This window comes from Tachypleus tridentatus, chromosome 12 (assembly GCF_004210375.1).
Source record: "Tachypleus tridentatus isolate NWPU-2018 chromosome 12, ASM421037v1, whole genome shotgun sequence".
Taxonomy (NCBI): Eukaryota; Metazoa; Arthropoda; class Merostomata; order Xiphosura; family Limulidae; genus Tachypleus; species Tachypleus tridentatus.
This window is the reverse complement of record NC_134836.1, coordinates 83,683,000-83,703,388: the sequence shown is the minus strand read 5'-3', so window position 1 is coordinate 83,703,388 and position 20,389 is coordinate 83,683,000. Positions and strand designations below refer to the sequence as shown.

The following is a 20,389-nucleotide window of genomic DNA, read 5'->3' as shown; positions in this document are numbered from 1 at the left end:
CTCCGCTATATATACTTACTTTAAGTGAGTTTCTCGTTGACGTGAATGTTTTTTTTAATCAGTTATTTACTATGATATTGATAATAATTTTCAACGATTTTGTACGATAATACATTAGCCCAATTCGAATATATAATTTAGATATTAACCCTAATGGAATAACTTCCATAACTTTTCTCCTTTGTTAAGCTGCTTATCATGAAATCAACAGTTTAGTGGCGTTCTGCTCTGTGCTTTTTATCGAAATTCCTTTGTATATTGATAGCCTGAAAACTACCGTCCTTCTCTCTCTCTCTTTCTTTAAGCACTATCACAGAATCTCACCTCACTCTTTACCGTGGCAAACATAAAGTTAGTCTTGCTCCAAAAAACATTTAAAGGTTATCGACCCTCTTCTTTGATGGAAAATATCTTTTGGTTTTCTAAAATAGTATTAAGTTTTCGCGTCCGGTAAATCAACATTTTCATACAAGAACAGTGCCAAAATATTACTATGTGAGGAAACTTCCACAAACATGGCCCCGTGGTTTACGTGAAACAATCTGCATCAAATTTTCGTATTTCTGTATTCCAATATTTTGCAAAACGAGAAATATCGAGGGCGTGTTTCGCTTTGACTAGTGACCGCGAGATGACGCTTTGGCCAATTTCATGCTGAGGCATTCGTGCCGCAGGCAGGATTGTTGTAGACGCGGTTTTTCATGTTTGATGGTAGGAGTTCATTTGGCAACGTAGGAATATAGAGAGCTTTAGGCACGTGAATCACACTATGAGTTTTATAGTTGTAAAAATAATAACATAAAATAAAGAAACTGGAAATATACCTTCGACTATAATGTTTTGGAACCAGATTCGAACGGTAAGTTAAAAATGATTGAGTGGAATACTGTGAATTTTGGTTAGTTCGTTATACTACAATAGAAACATATTCACACAAAGGAACTGGTGAACGTTCAGTTGCCTACTGTAGAATAAATGTGTGGTGCTCGTAAACATAGACGGTATAAGAAATAAAGTTAGAAAAAAGATCATGTCCAAGGAGAATAACATCAATAAGACCACTTTTATTAGGATATAACGTAAATGTGGAGTTGGCACTTAACTGAAGTTCAGAGAAAAGGTAATAAGAAGCGGTATTGTATAAATTAACATTATATCTGAGTAAATACTTTAGTTTTCTCTTTTCAAAAGTTGTAATGATTCAGTTTCGTTTCTCATTCTTAAAGAAATACCATACTATGGACCAGGTATGGCCAGGTGGGTTAAGGCGTTCGGCTCGTAATATGAGGGTCGCGGGTTCGAATCCCCGTCGCACCAAACTACTCGTCCTTTCAGCTGTGGGGGCGTTATAATGTGTCGATCAATCCTACTATTCGTTAGTAAAAAAGTAACCCAAGAGTTGGCGGTGGATGGTGATGACTAGCTGCTTTCCCTCTAGTCTTACACCACTAAATTAGGGACGGCTAGAGCAGATAGTTTTCGTGTAGCTTTGTGCGAAATTCAAAACAAACCAAACCATTGATGAGGTGTCTATTGCTTCCTATAGCGGTGGAATATAAATTAATACTGTAGTATAATAAGTAACATATAACGTTGAATTGTTGTTTTACAAGGTTTTATAGACTGATATAAAATGTAGGCTCGACATAGCCAGGTGGGTTAAGGCGTTGGACTCGTAATCTGAGGGTCGCGAGTTCAAATACCCGTCGTACCAAACATGCTCGTCCTTTTAGCTGTGGGGAAGTTATAATGTGACGGTCAATCCCACTATTCGTTGGTAAAGGAGTAGTCCAAAAGTTGGTGGTGGGTGGTGATGACTAGCTGCCTTCCCTCTAGTCTTTCACTGCTAAATTAGGGACGGCTAGCGCAGATAGCCCTCGAGCAGCTTTGCGCGAAATTAAAAACAAACAAACAAACAAATAATAAAATGTTATTTTATTTATTTTTTACAGAAACACCAAGTTATTACATCAGCCCAAAATGGATCATTCGGTTAAGACAATGAACTCTCACAGAAAGGTAGCGTTTTCTCGGCTGTTGAGTGGAAGAAGATTCGAGAATAACGAGCTTGAGACCCTGTATCAGCGATACATCTTCAAAATGCAACAGTCTTCTATTGTTAGTGTGTTGGCATTATTTATTTTCTTAAGTGCTGTGCATGCAGTATTACATTTCTTTTTTATTCGAACGCCCACCGTTGCGAATTTATATTTTTTATTGCACTGCATTAGCTTCATTGGGCTGTTGATATTTGCATACATGAAACATTTGAAAGATTCTCACTTCTTGGTACTTTGTTACGTTATATTATTTTTCCTTGTGACTCTCTGTATTATTACCCTTCCCGTGAACATTGGTTTTCGTAGTACGGGGGGAGGACGTTACAGTGCTGCAGATGGTGTCTGGGAAATTGTGTTTGTTGTGTTTTTGGCGCATACTATGCTTCCGATAAAGACTCGGTTGGCTCTGGGTATAGGAATTTTGTTGCCTGGAACACATCTTGGAGTAAGTGCAGTATTAGTTGGAGAGTTTCTGGGACTCCAATGGCAACAGGTAAGTAATATGTGTGTGTGTGTATATATATATATATATTTAGTTATTTTTCAGGCCTTATGTGTTGAATAATTGAAGGAGAGTTCGATAATTTATATTGATCGTGCTAAACATATGTCGATAAAAACGTTTGGTGTTACTTGTGGTTCTAGGAAAGTTCGCATTTAAATTTCTTCAGAATTTCACATTCAATGCTTCTATGGTCCATTTTAAAATAATATTATTTTTATGCTAAAAGTAAAACTGTAACACTCAAATTAACCACTGCTTATAAACGTGACATTTTCCTATTAGTTTCGTTCAATGAAAAGTTTGAAATTTGTTCTGTATAGAGATAGAGACGTGATTATTTTCACATCACCACACTCCTGTGTTTTATGAATTCTGGACCCCTACACGCTAGGTGAGTGCGATATAAATTACACTCTTCAACCTCTACAAAAAATACTGAATGCAGACCTTATGATCCCATTAAAAGTCCTTAAGTGTTAAATAAACGCAGCCTTGATTAAAAAGTATTTCTTGCCTTGCTGACTACGAATTAGTACTTAAAGGTTGTCTTCCCCAACATATTTATACGTATCATAAATATGAATATTGGCTGGGCATGATCTAGTAATTCCCAAGGATTCGCAGATTGCGATCTGGAGCCATGAATGCGTTATAATAGTGATAGCCATTTCCCACTATTCAGTTAGATAAGAACTGGTGGTGAGTAATGTTAACTAAATGCTTTACCTCTATTCTGTTACTTCAGATGAGGGATTGCTATGTGTGTGTGTGTGTGTACTCTTTTGTGAAACAAGTAAATGTTTAACAGATTTACTGTTTTACATATATTTTAATACCTACGTTTGTTTCAGTGTATTTTTCATGCATGTGACGTTTATTGTTAGATGTGTACTGTGCAAGTTGCGTTTGTTCTCTAAATTTAAAAAATATTCTCGAGAGAAAGTATCAACAATATGTGATGTACGAAATAACTAGCATGTCTACAAACATCGTTGAACGTTCGAGAATCTCGCGTGTTTGATATGCAAAAGCAAAGCATCACAAGACGTCTAGAGACAATTTTTTATTGTTGGTCAGCTGCAGTCAGTATACGATAAGCCCCGGAAGCTATATATGTGATAAATAGTTAATAATTGGAAAACTGCAAAATTTTACTAGGAGTGTTTATAGATTTCGAACATTATGAACCATGCAACTTCAGTGAATTAACTTTTGGCATTACTATTTCTATGAGGACATTAAATATCTTTGTCGATAAAATGTCAGCTTGTAAGGGTGTGAGGCCAACCAAGAAAAGACAGTACTAGCTTAAGCAAGGTGTAACAATACCAACTCATAATTAATTTGCTCCTCATGGACCTGGGCCGTCGATAAAATATTCACTTCTAGACCAGATAGAAGACTCGGAATAGTCTGTAAATTTGTAAAACTCTTGTATATAAACCAATATTTGTAATAACCGTTATTGTAAATTGTATTGTTGTTTGTATGTTAAACATATTTGTGTTAAAAAAGAAAATTGTGTGAATCAATGTTCGTAAATATCATAAATTTGATACCTATTAACATTTAATTATCTTCTAAATTAAAATTAAGATTAATGGCTATTTGAAATTGTTATACGTAACGTACGTAACATAATAAATTGGAGTCGAGTGTCCGACTTCTGAATCAGATGCGAAAGCCATTCTAAATTCAAATTCAAATCTTAATCCAATATTTATTTATCAGTGCCAACAAGATTTGATCATGTCTGTTTGTCAATATTTACTTGAATCACCCTCTCTCAAACAACTAGAAAGATATAACAAAAGTGAATTGCACGAAATCGCCAAAATCTTAAGAGTTAGACGTTAAAATAGCACGATAAAAAATGAACTAAAAACGTATTGTTGAAATAATAGTCGATATTGATTTGTTGTCTGAGGAAACATTAGGGAATACTGTAGTGTCTCCATTAGCCAGTCAGAGTTGAGCGATAAAGATAAGTTAGAAATCCGTTTAAAACTCAAACAAATTTAGCTTGAACATGACCGCATCGAAGCCCAGAAAGAGCAAGCCCCTATCGATGCGGAATGAGTAAGTAACTTGTCACAAGGCCGAACAAGCCCATATAGGCTGAAAGAAATGGAAATTAGATTTAAAACTGATTGACTAAGGCAAATTGACAACTTTTAACTTAATCGATATATTAAAGTACTATTATTCAATGAAAATGAAGTTGATAAATACTTTCAACATTTTAAGAAAGTTGCCCAAATCATGGAATGACCCACGGAAAAATGCTCATTATTATTACAGAGTGTTTAAATTGTGACAGCACAAAACCTTAAGCAGCTCGCTATCAAGTAGATTGCACCAATCACAATAAGGTTAAAGCAGCTATGCCCAAAGCATACGAGGTAGTACAGGAGGCTAATCGCCAAAAGTTTCGAAGTTATCGCAAGCAATATACCCAAACTTATATAGAATTTGCCCATGAAAAAGAGGTTTATTTTGATGGATGGTAAAATTTTATGCATATTAGCAACAGTTTCAACAAATTAAGACAATTATATTTAATTGAGAAATTTAAGTGCTCTGCAAGCGACGACTTCAAAACTTACTTGAATGAAAAGAAAGTTTAAAAGTTGCAGGAAACAACGGTTTTTTCCGATGATTATACTGACCACAACCTATTGACGTTTTTTAACCAAATGAAGGGGAAGAACAGACTTTTACATGCTATATAGTTTTGTGGTCATAAAGTTATGTGGATTGATTTTGTATGTAGGCTGTGAAATTAGATTTTAACATTACAAAAATATGATTTGAAGATAATCCATATCAAAGGGGTGGATAACATCTGTGCTGATGCGCTTTTACATGCTATGTAATTTTGTGGTCACTAAGTTATATGAATTTATTTTGTTATATACTGTCACGATTTTTGAAATTGTACAATTATTTGACAATATATTGCATTTAACGTATTGTTTTCAATGCCAGTTTTTAATCCCCTAAGGAGTGAGATGTAACAGATTTACTATTATACATTTATTTTAATGTCTACATTTGTTTCAGTATAGTTTTTGTGCATGTGATGTATATTGTAAGATGTTTATTGTGCAAGTCCTGCTTCTTTAAATTTGTAAAAGATTCTCGAGAGCAAGAATCAACAGTACGTAGTTTAAAATTACTACCGTCTCTTCAAACATTGTTAACTATTCTAGAATCTCGCGTGATTGGTATATAAAAGCAAGCCATCACAAGACTCTGAGAGACAGCTTTTATTATTGGTCAGCTGCAGTCAGTATACTATAAGCCTCGGAAGCTATATTTGTGATAACTACTTAATAATCGAAAAACTACAGAATTTGACCAGGAATGTTTAAAAATTTCGAACATTAAGAACTGTACAACTTCAGTGAATCAACCTTGGACGTTACTATTTCTACGAGGACATTAAATATCTTTGTCGGTAAAAAGTCAGCTTATAAGCAGTGTGAGACCAACCAAGCTAGCTAGCTTAAGCAAGGTGTAACGATACAAACTGAGAATTAATTTGTTCCTCGTGAACCGGGACCGTCGATAAAATATTCAGTTATAAACTAGATGTAAGACACAGAATAGTTTGTAAGTTTGTAAAACTTCTGCGTATAAACCAATATTTGTAATACCTATTTGTAATAACCGTTATTATAAATTGTATTGTTGTTTGTATATTAAAATATATTTATGTTAAAAAGGAAAATTATATATATCAATATTGTTGGCAAATATTATCAATTTGATACGTATTAACATTTAATTAACTTCTAATTTAAAATTAAGATTTCCGATTTTTTGAAATCATAATACATAAGTACGTAACTTAATAAATCGGAGACTCGTCCGAGATAAATTACACTACATAACAAACAGTATGGGTTTTAATTTGAGAGTTTTTGAAATGACGTAGCTACAAAGACAGATGTATTTGTCAACATAACATTTACATGTATACATTTTAAGTATAAAAAGTGTTCATTACACCTTGTGAAATGCTATTCGACACTATATGCTACCTTTTAAATTATTTTATATTTGCTTTCCTGACGTCCATTATTACACATTATTGGTCAGTTCTGCTGCAGACCTCACTATAAAGACGTGTAGACTTTCCAAACACTCTTCACCTTACGTGGACGTCGGTGTCTGTAGCTATAATCAAGGAATCACAGAAATCACTGGGTGGAACAACAGGCGACGACGAAAGTATGTCAGCAAAAAACAGCAACACGAACAGTGATTTATTTTTTCGATTTACTTAGAAACATTGATGTGATGTAGCCCTGCCTTATGGCTTCTGGACACACAGTGCAAGAACTTTACTTCCCATAACTGACTTCAATATTCTCTCTATAGTAGTCGTTCTCAAACATTTTATTTGCCTTAATGGATCACGATTGGTTTATTTATACACTGTGCCGTTGCTTCCTCTCCATAATCACATCACCTTTTTTCGAACCACCTGAAGGGAGCCCACATATTGAGAACCACTGATCTAGAGCTTATTTTTTACCATAAAGTGTAGCAACAAACCTCCTTTTTTGTCGTGCAAGGTATTTATTTTTCTGTAGTTTTTGTTTCTCTCCTAATGTATTTGTGGTGGGGAAATCAGTTTCCGGAAGAATATAGTGGATTTCTTGGACGATCTATGAATTTAATCATGATAGCTGCAATCTTGTTCTTGGTGGAAGGATTTAGGTGGTTTTACATCGTCGTATGTGGATCTGCCCTTGTCGATACTGTTCTTTGTGCTAACGTAGTTGTTTTAAAATTGTGTTCTTCGAAATTTGCAACTATTTGCTATTTCGCTTTACGAATATCGTTGTTTAGAAACGATGGTGACATAATTCTTCTCTAATGAAGTCCATCTATAGAGACATTTCAGTGAATACGGAATGCGTGAGCTAAATATATAGGTGCTAAACATACTGTAGCGCTACCAATCTCCCTCTCGGTACATACCACAGTATTAGCATATGCTTATAAAATAAGATGAACTCACCATACTGTGAGAGTATCCTAACTACATACGATACGAAACCTATAATAGCATTAACTTCAGGTATATAAGTAAAATAGTATTATGTTATTTCCAAATAACATATCCAAATAACTGGATATACAAGTTTTAAGGCGATAGATATTAAACGTTATTATCTAACGTATTTATTACATTAATATATGTTTAACACGTCGGAAGTAAACAAGTTTTACCCTATGTTAACATTAACTTCAACGTGGAGTAACACACTCGTAGGATGTGTCACTTTGCTAAGCATTTTATTATTATATGGGCTTAATTAATCCATAATACATTTTGTTAAATTCATCACGTTAATGCTATTTATGATATACATATATCAAAACAGTTATTTTTTTAATGAGTTAGTACGTATGTAACTCGAGGAATAGTTTAATATTCATATAATCTTATTATTTTATATAGTTTCATACAACAGCCTTGGACTCGTTAGTTGTGATTTAAAAAAAAATGCAGATAAACTTGTAGTGCTATTATATTGTAATTGAGAGGAATCGCCTTGAAAGATATGTTTTTCTCTCTCGTTTCCACAGGTTGGTTGCTCCAGGTAGATCGGCTGTGTCATGTAGGCGAGAATTCACACGGTTTGTGTGATCAGTTATCCCCTTTTATTGCTTATTTTACTAAGTTGGTGGTATGCAACTAATAATGTAGAAGATTCTGGAATGTGATGTTACTAATGTTGAAGTTACATTATTAAAGTGCCACTTTTAAAAATTGGTCTTTACTAATAAAATGTGAAACAAGAGGGAATCTTCAATTGTCATGGCACTTGAAATATTTTTTAGACAAGTAAATTAATCTATGAGATCTTTATTTCCCTTTTTATTAGCTGTCTTCGTGTGTATCTGCCAGCAATACCAAGCATGGTGTACGCGTATACCAGATTCAATTTTATTACTTTTCAGAATCTTTACTAGCCAAATCTCAAATTGAAATTCCTCAAGGCAGGATAAGAGTAATTAATCTACGAGATCTTGGGCACGGTCAAATACATCGATCAAGAGGGTTTGATCTGCTGAATCCAAAATTGTAACTAGATTTAAAATAGGTCAACAGCTAACGAAGCTATAAGAAAAGTTTGTACTTGAATAAATAAAAGAAAAAAAAGACAAAAACTCAGAGTTGTTCTATGAGCCGCTATGCCGCGGCAGAAAATACAAATAGTCGGAAATTATTAAATTTTATAAGGGTGGTGTGATGGTTATTTGATCAAAGGGAAGACAACAACACAGGGCACCTCTTTCTTTACACACACACATACATAAAAAGAAACAAAGAAAACTAATAAGAAAGGTATCATAAGCATATATACACTCACACACACATATACATAAAAAGAAACAAAGAAAACTAATAAGAAAGGGAAAAAGGTATCATAAGCATATATACACTCACACACACATATACATAAAAAGAAACAAAGAAAACTAATAAGAAAGGGAAAAAGGTATCATAAGCATATATACACACACACACACAAAAAGATATATATCGTATATTGTTGATAGGGAAAACCCGACGGAAAGCTGGATAAAAACAAACATTTGTTTTTTATCTTAGTCTACTATCAAAAGATGATTTTAAACAATCGCACTTTCATATTTTAATTGTTACATTAAATAATTATCGCACAAAGAGGGGATATGTTTACTTATGTGTAAGCTAGAAAGCAGACGTGAAAGACTCATTTTACAAACGTATATTGTTTTCAGTTTTATAAGTAACTGGTAACCGTAGGTGGGTTGATAAAATAACAAAGGCATACTTTGTAAAGTTAATTGTTGCATAGGTCTATAACACCTACACATACTTTATATTAGTAGGACGAAATAAAGTAAATAATAAAGTGAAATAAAGCCTTGAAGTTTCAGTCATATGAATTAAAATTTATTGTGTTACTATGGGCTGTTACTCTTGGTGGTGATTAAAGAGCAGCATCAAGTATTGTTTTATTCGATGCCGATAATCGCTGAATTAGACGCCATTAGTAAAATTAGGAAATAATATCAAGGAAAAGTCATGTGTCAAGTTTAACGATCTAATCACTACATGCTAGTTATCAGCATGTGTACAGATAACCAGTAAAAAGTACATTAATGAAAGCATAGGGTATAGAATTAATATTAATTCAGACATTAATACGAAACTGAAACCCTCATATGGTAGTGTTGTATATCATGACAGCGTTGTGTTTCGTAATCTGTATGTTTGTGATACATGATTAATGATAATGTGATCTGACTGAAAAGAAGCCTTCTTTAACAGTGAGCTTTCTTACAGAAGCCTTCTTTAACAGTGAGCTTACAAGTTGCGTGATCTCATCGCTGCCATATAACTTTTTTTTCATTTGTATGATGATTTTCTTTTCTTTGTTGTGTTCTACTTTGGTAGCTCGCCGTCAGGACATGCATGTAGGACGGAACGATCAGTCTATTTTTTTGTGACATAAGTGTAAAGGTTTTCAGTTAAGAGGATTTGTATCTGCAATAAGTGTTCTAGCACATGAGCTCGCTCAGGAAGCAAGTGAGGGGTGGCATCTGGTATGCCACTAATGGCTTCGAGTGTCTTAAAATAGAGTGCATGCTTTTAAACAAAATTAATTGGAAATACGTTAAAAATATGAGCCTTTACCTTTTTGCCATTCATATCACTAGAAGAATCGGGGCCTATTTTTTGTTATTTTACAATATTATGGTGCCATCCAACAGAAGAACGATTTTGTTACACATCCACAGACAAACTTAAAGCTTTAGTACTATTAGTTACAACTAAGCTCTAAACAATCATTTGTAACTTGAATTTATATATCTTACTTTAAACCAAAACTCTAATCAAGTTTAAGTTTATTATTATTTGCTCAGTAAAAACCATTGTGAAGTATTCAACTATCCTATTAATCAAAATTTTAAGTGTATTAATAACTAAAATTCAAGCGTATAATCATAAGATTCGTAAGTGATGGATATTAGGAAATAATAATGAAGCTGTCCCACTTGATCTAGAAACGTTAAACAAAACACACTCTTGCTTCAGTATACTCGATTGATTTGGATTTTCCCTTTGAACGACCTGGTGATGTTTTGAATTGTTTGGTCGATTCAGTTATCATAGAGCTCTTTAAACTCTCCACTGTTAAACTTATTACAATATAGATATATTTTATTAATCGTGGTATTAAATCTGTTGATTACATTGATGTTCAGGTCGTTGATATACCTATGGATACTAGGTATTCTACTAAAGTTCTTAACTTGTATATGTATTTTATATAGGTCTGTAACTTGCAGCTGCACATATGATTTGCTTAGTTTGAATAATCAAACTACTGATAATTATATTACTAGATATGTCTTATGGGGTCTGGCTAAACTCGCAATCTGAGAGCGCAGGTTTGAATTCTCGTCCCACTAAACATGTTCGCCATTTCAGGCAGGAGGAAGTTATAATGTGAGGGTTAATCCCACCATTTGTTCATGAAAGCGTAAGCCCAAGAGTTGGCGGTGGGTGGTGATGACTAGTATTTTACAATTAAATTAGGTACAGCTAGCACAGATAACGCTCGTGTAATTCAAAACAAACCAATCTGAGGGGTGCTGGGTCGAATCCTCGTAGCTAAGTAAGCCAGCCACCCGAGTGTAAAAAATTCTTGGCTTAAAAAAATACCAGCCAGTTCCAGGGTAGTCGGAATTAAGTTTGTAAAAGAAAAGCAAAATGTTCTAAGAATTGTTGAAAATGATATACGGTATTTTATACACAAATGTTTATTTAGGTTAAGACATAAAATAAGAAATAGTTGGGCTGAACGAAATCTTTTTGAGCACAATATGGTTACCGTGCCTGGATTCTGAATCCAAGGGTCAGGGTTTACGCCCCTACTGCAAAAATGCCTTTAACACTTTGGGGGCGTGGATGCAGTATAACATTGTTGATCGATAGATATCCTACTATTTGTTCGGAAAAAAGTATCTCAAGAGATACCAATTAGGCACGACTGTGGACAAATAGCTCTTGTTAAGTTTTGCGTGAAAATTCCAAATATAGCATAAGTATTTTTTATAAACGTCAAGAATTCTCTTCGCTAAAATCGATGACTACCTAATATGACCATTAAATACTAGTCATTTGTACTATTGTGTAGTCGGAAAATAGTCAGGTGATGGTGGCAGGGATACCTGGCAGGTAGTACATTTGACTGCTCTATGATAGGCGTTATGACTTTCGTTAGGTAGTCATTCTGACCAATGCTGACCACCTGACAATAGTGTCATTGCCTACCTGCAAACCACTACAGAGCAGTCATGACATAGTCAGTGGGACCCTATTCGTCCAAGGAGCGGCTGTCATAATGACCATCCATTAACAACGGACTGTTGTCATTATGACTATCCAACAACCATGGAAGATAAGTCATGTTGACCCGGTCAGGACCACCTCTGCAATGTCACTGTTAGGCAAAGAGACCATCTTCAGTCAGTTGTGGTCAGCAGAACCATCACTGAGCAGTCAACCCTGCTGCCATCTGATGATTCAATCTAAGTCCCAGTAACCTGCCACCATCCTGAAAAATATGAAATGCATTTTAGCAGCACTATTTTTTATTCCAAACTGAGCACAAGTGTCCATCAATATACATGTACCAAAATAAAATTCAAAATGCAGAAACAATTTGAAAATAAACAACTGAACTTTACACTTGGTTTTTTGAAAATTCGCCCTGGATCAAATACACATGACAAGTTACTATTACCAGATGTAATATAACCTTATGGCTTTGAACACTTTCCTCTTCCTTTACTTTTGGACGTTTTGACAGATTTCCCGCTGCTATGTTTTTTGACATTCAAGAGATCAAGCAACTGAAGAACACATCTGTCTGCACCTTTTTCAGATTTGGTAATTTTCCTGGACTCATCATAGAGCTTCAGAACAACTCTTTCAACAAAGTTGAAGATATAAAAATTCCCTACATACATAGTGAATGCTTCCACAAAATCTTAAGTGACACAAATATCAAAGCCATCAATATATAGTTTGAATTCCTGATCACAAAACTGAGAAACTGAAATACATTGAATGTATATATCAATATAGGTTCCCTAACTTCAGTACCCACCACGATACTTTCACTTTCTCTTAGAAGAGGCCCGGCATGGTCTAGCGCGTAAGGCGTGCGACTCGTAATCCGAGGGTCGCGGTTTCGCGCCCGCGTCGCGCTAAACATGCTCGCCCTCCCAGCCGTGGGGGTGTATAATGTGACGGTCAATCCCACTATTCGTTGGTAAAAGAGTAGCCAAAGAGTTGGCGGTGGGTGGTGATGACTAGCTGCCTTCCCTCTAGGGACGGCTAGCACAGATAGCCCTCGAGTAGCTTTTCGAAATTCCCAAACATATCTTTTAGAAGGAAAGGGATACCAAGAATGGCAATACTATATGTAACATCAGGCATGTCTGAGGACTGTTTCATAAGAAATGTTAGCAATGGAATATTTTCTGGTGATATGTTTCTGTCCTGCAGGTAAGAATTTACGGAGTCCTTATATTGAGAGAGAAAGTTGGACAATCCTTTTTCTGCATCATTTCCTAGCCGCTTAAATTCATTCAGTAGCTGTGCTGGTGATGCCAAAAGGAAAGGATAATGCTCTGCAAGTTCATTGACAGGAGTGTTGTCAATGACCAGTTTCCTACGATCATGCAGAATTTTGTTCATAAGTAAGTCCACTTTACAAAGATCACCCTTTTTTTCTGCAATGCAGACGAGTTTTCATCCATTCCTTGTGTTTTTCGGTGGAAGTTTCATCCCCCCACTGGCTTTTCACACAAGTATTGCTTTAATCCGTATAGCCTCTGTTCCGAGATGTGGTTTGGAGATGGGGTTTCATCTGTTGCAGTTTTCGTCTTTTCTTTCTTTCTTGGACTAAAGGCAATGATGAATCATTTCGCTTTCCATTATTCTGGAATTTCTGACGAAGCCTCATCCTCCACAGCTCCTGCAATTAGAATTGACATAATTAGTTCTATTGAGAATGAATAACAAAACTGCCGTGGTATAACTATAATTATTTTAAACAGTATTTCTTTTAAACCACTTTTGGCATTTTTCAGGTTTAATCTGAGAATCTGAAAGTCATACACATACTGGTTAGTAAATCAGTTGTACGAGTTCATCTTGACAGTGTATTCTCTTTAGCGTAAAATTAGTTGAGTTTCATTAGTTGAGTGATGTTACATCGTATACAAACAAAACAAATATATCAAAGTATCAAAATAGTATTTTCCACAGTCCCTCCTTGGTAGATATATGTACTTGTGTGTATTTTAAAAAAATATAACTTCCCACAAAAATTTTTACTTGTTTCTTCACTAATATGATGCAACACAAAAAATGCCATTTAATTTATTTTGTAATTAATGAACATATTTCTTGCAGAATACATTTACACCCTTACAAGTGGTAATATGGTCATTCCTGTTATGCACTTTAGGGCGAATTTTATTGGGCTCATTGGCTTTTGAGCTCATAAAGTCACATGTATAGATAAAAGAATATATTTGTGATAAAAACGTAACGTTTTTAACATGTAACATGTGACGAAATATCGCTTCAAAGACTTCGTGTTATAAACAATTGCTTCCCAAACGTTTTTAGCCTTAGTCTCCCTTTATATGAATAAAAAAAGTCTGAAGGTCACAACCTATAACTTTAATATTGTGATTGAAAAAAAAAGAGCCATTATAAAAATAATATCTTCTTTAGACATACGGTTCATTGTTTGTTTGGAATTAAAACTAATTCAGCATCTATGTTTTTGGACTATTTTTTTGGGCAGTTGCCCTGATAAAACTTCATGGATCAGTGTAGGCTGCGGCTCCCACTTTTGTAAACATTGTCATAAAAAACCGATCCTTTCTATCTCGTACTCGAAACAAGTTACATAGATACGGTGTAGTGTTAAAAGTGTTTGCAACACTGAGACATTTAAGCAACAAATTTGTGAAAGAGATTACTTGGGTAACTTGATTTGCATCTATTACTGAACATAGATTAAATATAGGCACACTTAATATTATTAATATTGTTATAATTAATAATTCATGAAACTGTATTGTATATGTTGAATGTCATGCCAGTGTTACTGGATTTTCACGATTACGTTTATAAAAATCATTATTTTCTCAAGGCTTAAGATCTGTATTTAGACATTCGAAATCATTTTGCAAGCGAGTATAATGTAATTTGTATCTTGTAAAATTGTTTATTTGGGCAATGGCATCTTCCACCTACTTATTATCAAGGCTTGTTCTTTGCTGATTTGTCCCTCAGTGGACTCACACCGCTAGAAACCGAGTTTCGAAATCCATGGTGGGCAGAACACAGGTGGCCTATTGTGTAACTTTATGCTTAATTACAAACAAACTTTTGTGATGCTGTCTCCCGTTTGTTGATCAAAGATCCATCATGAAACTTCTTACGAACCAAATCAATGACCCTGCTGCTTGTTGCAAGTCTTTTGAGAAATGTTTCTTTTCAATTCTCCACTTCATTCACAGTTTATTCACGAGTACACCTGTATCCATCTGAATGTCCACACTTCCGCTTTCAACTTACCTTTCAAGTCAAGTGAGTCCTTACAAACTTTCTATTTCCAGAAACATGGAAAATACCTTTTGGCGATCCTCTGCTAGAACTCTTTCAACACATTTAAGTTTACATGTACAGTAGAAGTTGACATCAAATTATTTTTCCTGTTTTTAGCTGTCCTTTTATTATTGTATATAGTTCATTTTATTAGCTTTTTCCTTCGCTCATACCGAGGTTCTGGGTTTCTACCTTTTTGCAAATTGAGTCACTAGATGATAAGTATTAACTATATCAACACCCAAAAGTTACAGAAAATCATACGTTTGACTAATAGGCAAAGACAAAGATAATGTCGTCAACACAGCAACGGCCGTGTTTCGTTAATGCTAAGTTTAGTGCTAGTTGACACAATGTGTTTATAATGGCTTATGTTCATATAAACTACTGTAATGCATGTACACGTACTAGCTGTTGGTTGCTACATGAATGCGGTGTTAGATTAAAATGAGTTGAGGTAAGATACGCACTCTTGATTGCTAGACGATTGCAGTGACCGTCAGATTCGTACAGCATAAAATAAGTTAAGATTGGCACTCTTGGTTGCTAGAGGTAAGATATGTACTTTTGATTGCTACACGAGTTCATTGACATGTATACTCGTACTCTATCTTACGAATGTGGAGAACTACTGTTAAAAGTTGCAAAGTCAAGTGCTCTTTCTATACAAAAAATATTTGCCCTTTTACAATGTTGTTTATGTTTCTTATCTCTCGCAAGGATGCGTTATTTGATTTCTTTGTTTATTTTTGAATTTCGCGGAAAGCTACACGAAGGTTATCTGCGCTAGCCATCTCTAATTTTGCAGTGTAAGACTAGAGACAAGGCAGTTAGTCATCACTACCCACCACCAACTTTTGGGCTATTCTTTTACCAACGAATAGTTGGATTGACCGTCACATTATAACGCCCCCACGGCTGAAAGGGCGAGTATGTTTGGTACGACAGGGATTCGAACTCGCGAACCTCAGGTTACGAGACCAATGCTTTAACCCACCTAACCATGCCAAGCCTGGATTTATTTTCAGACATCAATCAGTATTACTTTGTAGATCCACAACAATGGGATGTCGTGCTAGGGTTTAGGGCATTCCAAAGTTTAATAATATTTTTCTAACGAAAAATGTGCTACGTGCAAGAGGGAAAGTAAAAAGGGGTTATTGCACTTTGGTGTCAAATAACACTCTAATGCACAAATTAGATTGGCAATGAGATGATAATTGTACATCTAGATGTATGTGTAATTACCTTTATCATTTTCAAAATGTTGTTCTGAAAATAAAACCCATCTAACTGACATAACTGAAATCCTTGATAGGATAAGTATGGGTTGGAACTTTCTACTCTATAGCTGAAGTCTAGTGATGACTAGTTGCCTTCCCTCTGGTCTTATACTGCTGAATTAGGAACGGCTAACGCAGATAGTTCTCGTGTAGCTTTGTGCAAAATTAAAAAAACAAATAAACAAGCAAGCTGAAATTCAAAGAGATTAGGCTTAGATAATTTTTTACAAGAAATACTAGCATTTGCTTAGCCCATAAGATATAGAAAACAGTTTTTGGGATTTTGTGGGTTAGGTCACTTTTGCATAACAACGTACAGTTAATGCTTAGCTGCTATGCCATTGCTGCAACTTAGCTGATGTTTAGATTTCATTCCTTTAATTCCTTTTCATTTTCTGCTGATATGTTTTATAACACGACAAATATGTGCGATGATCTTACTGAATATTATTATAATTACGAATCACACTCAATGTGCGATGATCTTACTGAATATTATTATAATTACGAATCACACTCAATGTGCAATCATTCATTAAGCGTAATACAGAAACAGATTAGAACAAAAGATGAGCTACGAGAGAATATTGGCGTTTCTTCGATGAAACATTAATGTAATTCATGTTTTCTCGTGAAAGGGCGTAATGAGCATTTTATGTATGCGTTTGAAGCAGGAAAACTGAGGCGTCTAGTGAAGCGTATTTTTTAAATCTAAATAACAAGAAAGCTGATTGACTCTGCAAGAAATCTACTTTTAAAAATTCGGATTACATGCTCAAAGAACGTGTGATATTGCACAATTTTTGTGTTTTAACACGCAAGTATAATCCACCACTTTCGATTTTGTTTCCAAAAAGAGCATCAAATGCTCATTTTGAAGTTCTCAAATGGAAAGAAACGAGTAAGTGTTGAAACTATGAGTTGTAGCAAAATCACTTACATATATCTGACGTCGTATTTACTTTCTGAAAATTGCACATTGCAGAAACATAATGTTGATATTAGATATAGTAACTTGTAACCAGTTTGCTCCTGAAGAAGAAAGGTTCACCTTTCGAAAACGCTCGGGTTACAGGTTGTTTATTTATAAATTTGTATGAACACTTCTTGAGCTTACGTATTTTTCTGACATCACAATTGTAAATCATGAATGTTATAAATGTATATTTTACAACTCTTATTTAGAGTAATTTGCAAATGAACAAACAAAATTCCAACTTTCATTTACAGGCACTTCTCAGGTTTCTCGCTTTTATAATTATCCTGCCATCTCAGAATATAGGTTTATATTTGTTAATAAAATATTTTCATGTTAAGTGTTATATTTATTTTGTAAACTATAGTAAAATAATTTGTACATGTTAAATATAAAGATCTTTAGAGTTATGTAAGTTTTTCCGAGTGAAATGTATAGAATGTTTTGTAAGTGTGGAGACTTATTATTTACATTCGATAACTATGGGTCATATTTAAACTCCATTGTTTGAGATGATATTGTGTTTTAACATTTAATGTGAGATTTTAGGTTTAAATACGATAGATTGAATAGGCTCATGATATAAATCAATCAGCTGTTCAAGTACTACAAATTACATTAACTGTAAATAGGCGACGGAATAAGCATTATATAACAATAATGCATTTGGATTATGTTTGATAGATGAACTCTCCCCAAAGCTTTTGAGAGCTATGGCCACAGGCCATTATGACTTGATAGTAATAACAAGGACTGATAATGGGCAAAGTTTTAGTTCTTAGGTCTCATTGGGTACGTTTTGATTTTGATTTGCAAATATATGTGTAAAATACAAAACGGCATTCATAATACAGTAAAACAAAACAAACAACTATGGACCAGGTAAGATGGTCAACTCTATATCTTGAAAAGTAGGCTGATCAGAAGTAAGAAAGGATTCCGCTGCTGAAGTGGACTTTTGAGATTTGAATCCATATATGTGTCGCTGACGTCTCATTAAACTATTCAATTTTAGTTCTGACCAGCAATGTGTTAAATTCAAGACTTACAAATTCTAAACCTTATGGCGGAAGACTTTTGAAACTTCGTTCTCTATACTTGTGTCTCCACAACAGGCTGTTGCCGTCCATTCTACAAAGTTTCATCAAAAACATTTACATTTTATCATTGCAAATATATATCTAACTAAAGAAATTGCAAATGTTTCAAATACTCGAATACTACAATGAAGTAATCTTTTTTGTTTACTTAAAGACCTTTTAATATTGACCTAATAATAAAGTCTGCAAATACAATTCTATGTATGCCCTTTGTACTCGTATGTTACTTTTTCACTGAGAAAGCAGCTAATTTTTCCTGGTGATGATTCAGTCTACACGCTGATTTAAACTGAGACTTCAGTTTCAGTTTGCATGTAAGTGAGACGTATATATGTATATACACGTGCATATAATCTTATTTCTGTCAACACTGGAGTTATTTTATTGAAGATATATTCGTCGTTGGTATGCTATATTGCTTTGCGTGGAATGGTATTGTGTGGAGCTATATATTACATACTAACACCTGACTCACGAGAAAAATGAGATGTTACCGAACCTCAACAAATCGCATTAATATTATTCTAGATAATATTTCAACTTTACACTAGATAATTATGCGAATTAAAAACAAAACTAACACCCCAGTGATGGACTGACTCATTCATCGTATGTCCCTAAACATTTAGAGATCAGTTTCACATAGCGCGTGTCTGTTCTAATGGGCGTCTCTTTAATACATATGTGTATATATTTACTGAGATAAAATATTAAACTAACCAAGTAAGATAAAGACCTATTTTGCAATTCCTTTGCACTGTAATAGATAACACTAGGATTAAAATTAATAACGTGACGTGCTGTTTTAAATGAAGGTAACTCTGCCTTCACTGTAATTTATCTTATCTCAGTAAATGTTGTTACTCTTAAAATGTGAATGAGGGATAAAAAATTAGAATCGTCGAATATTAAGTGGTGCGAAGGTTCATTTTCTTACTGGGAAAACCTTTAGAATTGTTCAGTTTTTCCGAGACTAGCTAATAATGTATACAGACAAAAATATATGCAAAAACCGCACAGAAGATTTAAAGACATAGTTTGCGATACAGAGGGAAAAGCAACAGTACATACGATGGTAATAATATATAGGGAAACTTTATCTTGATACAATGTTTTGGTCTTAAATCATTCTTCAGGTGATGTTTGAAGTTACATAGAGTACATTTGAATATCACTAAAATAGCTAACAACAGGAGAACGTGTGAAAGATGGTTCGAAGTGTGATGTATTAATAATGGCAAATCAATTGTTGTAAAGAAATGACGTAAGTGGCTAAGAATCAGAAGGAAAAGCTGTAAAGAAACACAAAGCCAGAGGATATCAAAAGTAAAGTTGCAAAAACGAAAATTATTCGTATGTAGAGTGTAAATAAAGCTTGTTCTTTATGTTGGTGTAGATCTTCGAACAACAAATTTGAGATGTGACAAGTCCTGTTTGTCATCTGAAAAGTTTGTTTGTTTTTGAAGTTTGCGCAAAGTTACACGAGGGCTATCTGCGCTAGCCGTCCCTAAATTAGCAGTGTAAGGCTAGAGGGAAAACAACTAGTTATCACCATCCACCGCCAACTCCTGGGCTGTTCTTTCATTAACGAAACTAATGAAAATGACATTTTTGTGTGACGGGGATTCAAACCGGCAACCCTCAGATTACGAGACGATCTCCCTAACAACCTGGTCATGCCGGGCCCGTCTGAAACACGTATACAGCATTTATTCTAACACCAAATTCACTTTTGAAGAAGGGAATAAAAGCCAGG

The 20,389-nt window shown here is 34.6% G+C and overlaps 1 protein-coding gene across 1 annotated transcript in view; it reads left to right on the top strand.

Annotated features, from left to right (window-relative positions):
* The first annotated feature begins 685 nt into the window (after positions 1-685).
* Positions 686-20,389, top strand: part of LOC143235683 (adenylate cyclase type 1-like) — a 138,684-nt gene continuing 118,980 nt past the window's right edge. The window contains exons 1-2 of the mRNA XM_076473902.1: positions 686-859; positions 1,953-2,553. Coding sequence (XP_076330017.1) covers positions 1,981-2,553 — 573 coding nt within the window. The 5' untranslated portion in view covers positions 686-859; positions 1,953-1,980. The remainder of the gene's footprint in view (positions 860-1,952; positions 2,554-20,389) is intronic.